General features: G+C 40.6%; 1 protein-coding gene and 1 long non-coding RNA gene across 2 annotated transcripts in view; one reads left to right on the top strand and one right to left on the bottom strand.

The window, feature by feature from the left end:
* Window positions 1-374: 374 nt before the first annotated feature.
* On the top strand, window positions 375-4,773 carry LOC133409633 (uncharacterized). Its single transcript, XR_009769433.1, has 3 exons — window positions 375-814; window positions 4,281-4,321; window positions 4,468-4,773. It is a non-coding gene; the product is annotated as an uncharacterized LOC133409633 (long non-coding RNA).
* si:ch211-195b21.5 (uncharacterized) overlaps window positions 3,080-12,060 on the bottom strand; it is a 35,381-nt gene continuing 26,400 nt past the window's right edge. Inside the window, exon 8 of the mRNA XM_061689934.1 lies at window positions 3,080-10,368. Coding sequence (XP_061545918.1) covers window positions 9,823-10,368 — 546 coding nt within the window. The 3' untranslated portion in view covers window positions 3,080-9,822. The remainder of the gene's footprint in view (window positions 10,369-12,060) is intronic.

The following is a 12,060-nucleotide window of genomic DNA, read 5'->3' as shown; positions in this document are numbered from 1 at the left end:
AGAGTCGCCAGTTAAGCATAAGTTATCTTAATATCCTTATACTATCAGAATCCATATCACAATAAACATACACATACTGGTGTCAACAACTTTTGAATTTCATTAATTTTATATCCTTGATATACTTTTGACGTATATGCTCTCTTTGATGTTCTCCTATATAAGATCGTTTGATACTGAGTACATCAAGCTGAGTAAAGCTGTTTTACATTATTCTTACTTTTGTATTAGACAAAGCTTGGAAACTGCTTTTGTGCAAAGACTGTAACCTGTGTAGAATTGTCGCTCTCAGACGAAGCAGCACATGATGTACTACAAAGACAAGACAAACCTGTTGAATGCATGAGGGAATTGTATTCACATGAATGTTTATACATTTATTTGACATATTTTGACATTATTGCATACTGCTTAGAGATTAACATAGTGTTATTGAATGTATTATTTTAGTTCAAGACATGTAATATGCTTGTAACTGAATGTATGTATTGCTGAATACCTATTTGAGTGAGCAAATGAGGGTTGAAGTCAGGACACGCTGGAAAGGAAAAGTGAAATGTACTTTCAGGACACGCTGGAAAGGTAATTTCAGGACACGAAAGGTCGCAACAGAACATTTTAGAAGAAGGCGGGGTCAGAGCCCAACCAAGCTTATAAAAAGCCTTACACACAAACGCACGGGGCTCTCTTATCCATCAAAGGATAGGGAGCCGCACGCTCTTCTCTCTCGCAATGACGGGACATGCTGACAGGAGGAATTAATCAGGCTACTTGGATGGCCTTTCTATTTTTGGGGATTTTCCTCCTTAATTGGGTAAGACTAAAAGAATACTATAATAAGGTAATTATAAGGACCGCCATCGACATTGCGTGAATAGGGAGAAGGGCTAGTCAGCTGTTCAGAGATTCTTATTTTCCAAAATACCTTATTATTAATTAGGCTCAGGGCTCTGTAGGACTTGATCACCCCTTAAAGCTCACTCAAAAGGATATACTTGTTTTATGATTTTATATTTTTAACTATTTCAATTTCTTTTCATTTTTGTTATCATCATCATTATTATTTACTCGATTACATACCCTTGCTGTCATATTATCATTATATCTTTTAATAATCACTATATTAAAAACCTTGATTTAATTCTTTTCTACCTTTGTCATTCTTATAATATGAGTAGTCTCATACCTACCACTCAACCTCTTATAAGTGAATGAACGTCGACGACACTAATATCACCGAGTCGTAATACTATCCCAAAAAGTAACTCATCGATATCGCTTCGGCTTAATACAAAAACAAATCCGTACGGTCCTAACCAGGATTGTTAAATCTACTAGGTCAATGACAAGTGCAAACGATTCATAGAGATGGAGCTGCTGCGAAAACGGAGCGCTCACATTATTGTCCTTTTACTCGGTACGGTTACTCATCAAGGGGTGATAAGTGAGAGCAGACCGGATTGGCTCCGTAAAACTAAAGGCAGTTAGCACACCTTGGCGAATTCATCTCAACACCGGCTTAAAAATGCTCCCCCGATACAACGGGGGCAATTGACCCTTTAAACGGAGAGTCGGTCAGGACATTTCTCCCGATTAGTCCTGCGGATAAGCGGAATTTGACAATCTCTAAACACGTATTAACTGGCCTGTTATTTTGTTGTTCAAAGTTGTTTACTCTCCATGAAAATGTGCTTTAAGCCAGACATACAATATGTGAGAAGTGTATCGTTTCACCAAATCACTTATTTCGATGTTCGATGCATGTAACGATAGTTCAGCAATTAGCATGGCTTTGACATTGTCTACGTTTATCCACTCCTTGTCCTCCCTTTGTGATCCTTTTGTAAGAAGCATGTTAAGTGTAGCTTATTCGCTATAATCAGTCACTTACAATGCATTGATACTGGACTCAAAGAGAACTTTGGCCTCCACGGCTTGGCAGCTGGAGGGCTTAATAAAATAGCATGCACCAAGCAGGTGTTCAATGTGGACACCCCGGCAATGTCAGGCGCTGGATTCCCCCCAATATCCGGAACAATCAGCGTTATGACCTTAGCGAGTCAATGTTCAGTGATTTCCGTCACAAAATATGGACGTGCCGTCACATTTGGCTGCGCTGCACCGCTCCTCCACATAAAGAGGAGCCAGATGAGGTGACTCGGGCATTCGTTTAGATGCCCCCTGGTGAAGTGTTTTGGGCACATCCCACTAGGAGAAGGCCCTGGGTACGACCCAGTACACGCCGGAGAGACTACATCTCTCGGCTGGCCTGGGAACGCCTCGAGATCCCCCCGGAAGAGGTGAACGAAGTGGCTGGGGAGAAGGAAGTCTGGGCTTCCCTGCTTAAGCTGCTGCCCTCGCGAAATACAATTTTGATACTAATATATCTGTTGTGCAGAAAAGAAACACGACAAACAGCGAACCATCAATTTATTAAATGATGCACGTAGACCACAACACAGAAACATATCCCTATATAAAAGATCAATACACAATATGACAAAAATAAATGTAGATAACTTACTATGTAACTGCGATGATTCCCTTTGAGTTGATGATTGGTGACTTCTCCCAATTCACGGCGAGTGTACTTGTAGGTGAGTGATCTGGCGTTGGATAGGAACAGGCTGGACAGCTGCAACACCGTTGCCACTTTAGACTCCGAAGTACTCAATCTCGTCAGCCCCTTTTCCACGTCCTGTCTCTCCACATTCTCGCTGGGCTAAAAACAATTGAAAGCAACCCAATGTGCAAGCGATTTTCTTATCACATTTGCTCCATAATTCTTTCCTCAAAAGATTCCATCAACTGTATATAGGCTTAGTTGCAGGAGGGACTAAGAAAAGCATTTTAAAACAAATAACAAAAAGCACCAATAAGAAGATTTAAAAATAGATATTGTTTAAAATCCATGTGCTTACCTTGGGGCAGCTGCTGATGAAAGCTGAGGCTCAGCACTGGGCTAAGGTCCAGATAAATTGGGAGGGTTGGGCTCAGGAGTGGCATCCGTCCATTAAAAACAACACCAAAAAAAAAAAGGGAAAAAGCTGGGAAGAAGACAAACTACAAATATGTGGTGATAGACATCCATTTTATCCTTCTCGGCATTCTGCAATTGTTCCATTGTTCTCTGTATGTGCGATAAGAATTGTTGACAAACAGGTTCCAAATATAAGGTCAGAAGGTTTCCATTGATTACATTATTTGATTAACTAATGTAAAATTGTTTTATTGTGAGTTTGTCATGGTATAAAACTGTACTACATCATTTTTATATTACTAAATAAGGTGGTCAAAATATTAGAAACAGCTCTCAGAATGATGCGGTACAGTTCTGCAACATTAAAACCTTTTCAAACAAATTGCAGTTGTTTCTCAAAAATTGAGGGGTGGGAGGATGGAGATCCCACATTAGTATCACTTGTCACAACAACAACATTAAATGCAAGTACTGTATCTGATTAGGCATTATGGAACTCAACATGGTTTATTTTAAAAATATTGGAAAGCATTATGCAGTGTACACTATTTTGTCTTAAATCGTTTAGATTTGGTTGGTAATAATGGAACAGGCAACAACTGTGAAGTGAACTTTATGCAAAATCAAATTGTTATTGAAATATAATAAAGATGACATTTGATACAAGAGCCAAAACACCTATTCCGTTTGTGTGTGGCGGTAAATCAGCAGTTGTTGACACTAACGTATCTCCAGATGACACAAAAGCCTGGTTTATATCTAATGATGAGACGCTGAGCGTCAGACGACCTCGTGCTTTTATGCGACACTCGCTGTCATGTCAAAATGCACTGACACCCCCTCAGTACACACACACACACGCAATGAATTGGAAGGTCAAGGGCGTCAGATGCTTTGCCAAGTGCAGTGTGAGAAGGCTTTTTACTGTTGTTAGGAATGCCAGATTTCCTCAGTGTTGCGACAGTTACCATGACAATGTAACTCAGTTACAGTGGGTACGGAAAGTATTCAGACCCCCTTAAATTTTTCCCTTTTTTTAAATATTGCAGCCATTTGCTAAAATAAATTTTGTTCATTTTCCTCCTCATTAATGTACACACAGCACCCTATATTGACAGGAAAAAAAAACGGAATTGTTGAAATTTTTGCAGATTTATTAAAAAAGAAAAACTGAAACATCACACAGCCATAAGTATACAGACCCTTTGCTGAGTATTTTGTAGAAGCACCCTTTTGAGCTAATACGGCCATGAGTTTTTCACACCTTGATTTGGGGATCCTCTGCCATTCTTCCTTGCAGATCCTCTCCAGTTCTGTCAGGTTGGATGATGAACGTTGGAGGTCAGCCATTTTCAGGTCTTTCCAGAGATCCTCAATTGGGTTTAAGTCAGGGCTCTGGCTGGGGCATTTAAAACAGTCAACGTGTTGTTCTGAAGCCACTCCTTTGGTATTAGCTGTGTGCTTAAGGTCTTTTGTCTTTTTTGAAGGTGAACCTTCGGCCCAGTCTGAGGTCCTGAGCAGTCTGGAGAAGATTTTCGTCCAGCATATCCCTGTACTTGGCCACGTTCATCTTTCCTACGATTGCAACCAGTCGTCCTGTCCCTTTATATCGACAGGGGTGTGGCTTTCCTAATCAAGTCCAATCAGTATAATCAAACACAGCTGGACTCCAATGAAGGTGTAGAACCATCTCAAGGATGATCAGAAGAAATGGACAGCACCCGAGTTAAATATATGAGTGTCATAGCAAAGGGTCTGAATACTTATGGCTGTGGGATATTTAAATTTTCTTTTTTAATAAATCAGCAAAAAATTCAACAATTAAATTTTTTTTCTGTCAATATGGGGTGCTGTGTGTACATTGAGGGAAAAAATGAACTTTAATTATTTTAACAAATGGCTGCACTATAACAAAGAGTGAACATTTTAAGGGGGTCTGAAAACTTTCCGTACCCACTGTACCTTACTGATTTTAAAAGTAATTAAGTTAGATTACACACAACTTAATTATTTACATTCAGAAGATGCCGACAACACCGCCTCAGCTAGAAATGACAACCGGTTTTGCCAATACTTTACTGGAAGTGACTTTTTAACAGTAATGTTTTAGAAGAACGTTTTCATTCAAAATAAAACATAAGATAACCTTTTTTGACTCAACATAAATACTTTTTATACACAAAAATAATGACAGTCTTTGGATTTCACTTAACATCTATCCATTTTCCGTACTGCTTATCCTCACTAGGGTCACGGGTGGGCTGGAGCCTATCCGAGCTGTCTATGGGCGAGGGGGGGGGGGGTACACCCTGAACTGGTCACCAGCCAAATCCAAGGGCACATATAAACAAACAACCATTCACACTCACATTCACACCTATGGGCAAGTTAGAGTCTTCAATTAACCTACCATGCATATTTTTGGGATGTGGGAGGAAACCGGAGTACCCGGAGTAAACGCACGCAGGCACCGGGAAAACATGAAAACTCCACATGGATTTGAACCCGGGTCCTCAGAACTGTGAGGCAGATGTGCTCACCAGCCGGCCACCGTGCCGTGGGCTTCCCTTAACACAAATAATTAAATAATCATAAAAACATAAAGCAGCTCTACTACGCACAACCTGGTGGCACAACTGATTTGAATAGTCTTCCCTTTCAAAGGTTAGTCCTAGTTCCTCGTGATCGTTGGACATTATGTAATTTGAGGCATCCTTGTTATTTTGGTTTTTGTGCCATCCATCAACATGGAATGCGCTGACATTTACACCCACTGACTGCATCGTAGTTAGGCAGCGCAAAGGGGCATGTCGCATGTGCCTATTGTTCCTATTACGGGTGGGACTTTTTCTGTAACCTTAAATGTACCGTGCGACTCCAAATGTTTCTTCAAAACGATCAGTATTTTGGATGCCATACAACACTTTGTCAACAACACAATGTGTACAACGAATCTTTCGCTCACACAAACATAATGACTATTTCCAGCCTAAAAACTAAAAAATCTCCACTTCTTCCATATTGTTCGCTGACTGTTCGTACACGTGATGGGAATGGGAGTTGTTCGTTGGGAAAATCATTTTTGTATCCGAATGTCATGCTTCGTGGTTCTACTATTTTGCAGATTTTAATTACATTTGTTACTCCATTTCTTCATACAATTTTCACAATATTTTGATGCCATCCATTGCAGTTGCTCTCTCGTGTTTAAATGTCTTTGTATTGTTTTATGTGATTATAGACCTTTCAAAATATTTAAGTGGTGTAAATGCAACAAAAACATGCCTAGGGTGTATTCAGATAGGGTATTTCTGTGTCACGGATTTCACTTATTGTTGAGGTGGACGGGAATGTCACCCCTGGAATGGAAGGGGGATTACTGCATACATATATTCAGTTTATGAATGGATAACCAATTTATTATCATGTAAATTACATCATGAACAGATAATCAGCTGATAAAAAAAATGACCTGGTTATTTATAATTTTACATAAAAGTGCGGAGGACTTTATTGAGCTGAGGAAATAGGATGATTTTCTTTCAAATTAAAACTTTGTAGTTGATAACATTACTATCACATTTTGTGTGGTAAATATTTAGTGGACGGGGAAAATATAAAAACGGCAATGTGCAGTAACTTGAGCTGTTAGATAATTGTAACAGATTTAAAAAGCAGGAAAAAAATTGGCCTAAACTACATCCAGTACTCACCCTTTATCAAAACTGAAGTACAACCCCAATTCCAATGAAGTTGCGACGTTGAGTTAAACAAATAAAAAAAGAATACAATGATTTGCAAATCGTGTTCAACCTATATTTAATTGAATACAGTACAAAGACAAGATATTTAATGTTCAAACTGATAAACTTTGTTGTTTTTAGCAAATAATCATTAACATCATCATCATGCTAGGACAGGGTCATGTTTACCACTGTGTAACATCACCTTTTCTTTTAACAACATTCAATAAATGTTTGGGAACTGAGGACACTAATTGTTGAAGCTTTGTAGGTGGAATTCTTTCCCGTTCTTGCTTGATGTACAGCTTCAGCTGTTCAACAGTCCGGGGTCTCCGTTGTCGTATTTTACGCGTCATAATGTGCCACACATTTTCAATGGGAGACAGGTCTGGACTGCAGGTAGGCCAGTCTCTTTTACTACAAAGTCACGCTGTTGTAACACGTGCAGAATGCGGTTTGGCATTGTCTTGTTGAAATAAGCAGGGGCCATGAAAAAAGACGTTGCTTGGATGGCAGCATATGTTTCTCCAAAACCTGTATGTACCTTTCAGCATTAATGGTGCCTTCACAGATGTGTAAATTACCCATGCCATTGGCACTAACTCAGCCCCGTACCATCACAGATGCTGGTTTTTGAACTTTGCGTCCGTAACAGTCCGGATGGTTCTTTTCCTCTTTGGCCCGGAGGACACGATGTCCACAATTTCCAAAAACTATTTGAAACATGGACTCGTCGGAACACAGAACACTTTTCCACTTTGCATCAGTCCATCTTAGATGAGCTCGGGCCCAGAGAAGCCGGCGGCGTTTCTGGGTGTTGTTGATAAATGGCTTTTTCTTTGCATAGTAGAGTTTCAAGTTGCATTTACGGATGTAGCGCCGAACCGTATTTACTGACATTGGTTTTCTGAAGTGTTCCTGAGCCCATGTGGTGATATCCTTTACACATTGAGGTCGGTTTTTGATGCAGTGCCACCTGAGGGATTGAAGGTTACGGGCATTCAATGTTGGTTTTCGGCCTTGCCGCTTACATGCTGAGATTTCTCCAGATTCTCTGAAGCGTTTGATGACATTATGGATCGGAGATGATGAAATCCCTAAATTCCTTGCAATTGCACGTTGTGAAACGTTGTCCTTAAAACTGTTTGACTATTTTCTCACGCACTTGTTCACAAAGAGATGAACCTCGCCCCATCTTTGCTTGTGAATGACTGAGCAATTCAGGGAAGCTCCTTTTATATCCAATCATGGGACCCACCTGTTCCCAATTAGCCTGTTCACCTGTGGGATGTTTCAAACAGGTGTTTGATGAGCATTCCTCAACTTTCTCAGTCTTTTTTGCCACCTGTCCCAGCTTTTTTGGAACGTGTTGCAGCCACAAAATTCTAAGTTAATGATTATTGGCTAAAAACAAAGTTTATCAGTTTGAACATTAAATATCTTGTCTTTGTAGTGTATTCAATTAAATATAGGTTGAACATGATTTGCAAATCATTGTATTCTGTTTTTATTTATGTTTAACAAAACGTCCCAACTTCATTGGAATTGGGGTTGTACAATATTTGACTTCATGTGGATGTGAAATGCTCGGGTCAACTCGGTTTGCCTTGGACAGCGTCACCAATGTAACCAAAGTGTGACAGCGTAACAGTGGATCACTCGGCTTGTGCCAGCCAGCTAAACATACCTCACGGTTATAGACACTGAATAACCGGCGGCTCGGTTACAACTCCAGCCTTGTTGCAGGCTTCTCTTTACCGATCGATTGAGGCTCGTGGCTGCTCGGCTCCCTGCACGTGAAAGCCGGTGATCTTGTCTGTGAGCTCGCAGTGAGCGACGCTGCCTCCCCCCCTTGGAGGAAAAATTCAAGTGAACTACCAAAGCATCAGTAGCAACGAGAGGGAATTATAAGATAACCATACAATTACAAACAGTACGGTCGATGTTTTTACAGTGCACGTACACCTCTATCTGCCGCGCTCGGTCGCGTGTCCCGTAAGCCTTTTCTTATTTATTTTTAAAGAGGGTCTTGTCATACGCCGGACTTCCGGCACTACACCATAGTACTTTGAGCCATGCATGTATAAAATTCAACCTGCCAAATTGACGAGTGGGAGTAGTGGTGATACAACTGCTGAAATTGACCTGCATTTGGCTGGTATATTAACCTCAAGCCCTGGTTGTATGCATTACGTGAAGGGCAATGTTTCAGCAAAAGCAATAACCTCTTTTACACAGCCATGTAGCACAATTTCATCATCAGAGCCGTTACAGGAGATCTGACATTCATCCACCTTTACCTTTTACACAACGCACAGGAAAAGCGGGATACTGCTGCAACTGTGTTTACTTTTACACAACACGGCATCCTGTAATCACATTAATTAGATGTAATAAAACAATTGTCTGACGCTGACAACTGCTTTCAACACAGGCCTGGAGTAGCGAGTGTTTGAAACTTCACACCTGTGCCCGGGATTCTGGTATTAGCTTAAACACAAAATCTTACAGCTCTGATAGATTGAATACAAGATGACTTCCCCCAAACTCCATTCCAGTTTCAGCTGTGTTTAACCAGAGTGTAACATCAACACTGGAAACAATGAATCCAAAGTGAACAATGTCACTTTATAGGTCAGGGATGTCAAACTAACTTTTGTCACGGGGCATATTGTACTAATGGTTTCCCCTCAGAGGGTCGTTACTTAAAATGATATAAATTTACAATTGACGCATCATACTATTACACACAACAAATTGATGGATAGCTATTTTTGAAATCAGAAGTCAATAAAATGTTTGTTCAACTATTATTTAATGTACAGTATTTCAAAAAGGACCAAAAAAAAAGCTTGCAATAGCTCAATGTTTTTAAACGTGAAGATTTTGAAGAAGTTTAAATTTTGGTACAGGATTTATCGTGAATTATGGCTTGTTTAGCAGGCCGCAAAAAATGATCCATATCTGGCCTGCGGATTTTCTGTTTGACACCCGTGCTTCAGACAAATCAAAACATTCCACTGGTCTCATGGTGATGTTGCAATGTGACATTTGTTGAGGTCTGAACTTTAGAACGAGCAAGCTAGCACAATGAAACACTTAAGGCAAATCATCCTTTTTCTTCTTCTTGTCCTTCTTGTCCCTTTTATTCTCCTTTTTCTTTTTCTTTTTGTGTGACTTTACTTTTGATCCCTTTTTACGGTCATTGTTGCTGTCGTGGCTACTTTCATTTTTCCCCTTTGCATCTTCTTTGCTAACATCCTTAGACTTTCCATTGTATGCTGCTTCCTCCTTCACTTTGGCATGACTTTCAATGCCATGATCCTTGTTCAACTCCTCCTTAACATTTGTAGATGCAAGACAACCCGAAACAGTGATGAGCATCTTCTCCTTCTTCATCTCGAACAAATTACTTTCCTGCCCAGGCCTGTGACCACGATCATCCTCCTCCTGTTTGATTCTGTGATCCCCGTCATGCCTCCTATTGTAATGATTTTCGTGTTTGTCGTCGCCTCTGTCTGTGTAACTGTGGCCCTTGTGGTCTAGTCGGTCTGACAATGTGGGATGGTGTTTGCTGCTGCTACTGCTGCTGCTATATCTCGTGTGTCCTTTAGTTTCTTCTGTATGTTTATTCACCAAAGTTTTCTGCCAAAAAGATAAAAACAAACAAACGAGAGCTTAATTATTTGTAAATACATTTTCAATAGAATATTACAAGATCAAAACATGGAATCATTGACATACATGGGGCAACATGGCCGCACAGATCGTGTCAACCAACATTAATAGCCCACCCGAGACGTCCCAAAAAATGTCTCGTACATTTTACACCGCAGAGTGCAAATTTGAATGAAAAAACAACAAATCAATAATAAATTTAAAAAAAAAAAACAAAAAAAAACACCACGTTTGTTAAGGCTTTGAAATCATGAAAAATAAGGACCGCCCTCGTGCTGCAGAACTATGTGGGCATGCTCGCTGAAAGCGATGGAGACAGCCGTTAACAGGTCAATCAAATACGTTTGCTTGTATGCTGTGTGCTTAAGTGCCTGTAGTCAACAACTGGCTGAATAACGTGCGCCAATGTGGTTATGGTTAACAAATCGTTAACTTCCCCGTGTGTCTGTTATGTGGGGACCCGCACAAAACAACTCTGAGCGAGGCACTGACGTACAGTGGGGCAAAAAAGTATTTAGTCAGCCACCAATTGTTCTCCCACTTAAAAAGATGAGAGAGGCATGTAATTTTCAACATAGGTATAACTCACCTATGAGAAACAAAGAGAAAGAAAAAAAAAATCCAGAAAATCACTGTCTGGTTTTGAAAGAATTTATTAGGAAATTATTGTGGAAAATAGGCACAGTGTACGACTGGTTAGCACATCTGCCTCACAGTTTTGGTTCAAATCCCGGCCCGCCTGTGTGGCGTTTGCATGTTCTCACCGTGCCTGCGTGGGTTTTCTCCAGGTACTCTGGTTTCCTCCCACATCCCAAAAACATGCATGGTAGGTTAATTGAAGACTCTAAATTGCCCGTAGGTGTGAATGTGAGTGAATGGTTCTTTGTGCCCTGGGATTGGCTGGCGACCAGTTTGGGGTGTACGCCCGAAGATAGCTGGGATAGGCTCCAGAACGCCCGCGACCCTAGTGAGGAGAAGCGGTAAAGAAAATGGATGGTGGAAAATAAGTATTTGGTCAATGAGAAAAGTTCATCTCAATACAATACAATCATTGCCATGGTGAAAGACCGAGCCAAGTTTCATCTTCAATGCCCTTGCTGATGAAGGTTTTCACTCAAAATCTCACGATACTTGACTCCATTCATTCTTTTCAGTCGTACTGGTCCCTTTGCAGAAAAACAGCCCCAAAGCATGTTGTTTCCACCCCCATGCTTCATAGTCGTTATGGTGTTCTTTGGATGCAATTCAACATTATTTCTCCTCCAAACAGGGTAAGTTGGGTTTTTACCAAAAAGTTATATTTTGGTTTCATCTGACCATATGACATTCCCCCAATCCTTTTATGGATCATCCAAATGCTCTCGAGCAAACATTCAGACGGGCCTGGACATGTACTGGCTTAAGCAGGGGGACACGTCAAGCACTGCAGGATTTGAGTCCCTGGTGGCGTAGTGTGTTACTGATGGTAGCCTTTGTTACTTTGGTCCCAGCTCTGTGCAGGTCATTCACTAGGTCCACCCGTGTGGTTCTGGGATTTTTGCTCACCGTTTTTGTGACCATTTTGACCCCGGGGTGAGATCTTGTGTGGAGCCCCAGATTGAGGGAGATTATCAGTGGTCTTGTATGTCTTCCATTTTCTAATAATTGCTCCCACAGTTG

The sequence above is a fragment of the Phycodurus eques genome, chromosome 11 (genome assembly GCF_024500275.1).
Source record: "Phycodurus eques isolate BA_2022a chromosome 11, UOR_Pequ_1.1, whole genome shotgun sequence".
Taxonomy (NCBI): Eukaryota; Metazoa; Chordata; class Actinopteri; order Syngnathiformes; family Syngnathidae; genus Phycodurus; species Phycodurus eques.
The sequence above is the reverse complement of the archived record's forward strand: the minus strand, read 5'-3'. Positions and strand labels throughout refer to the sequence as shown.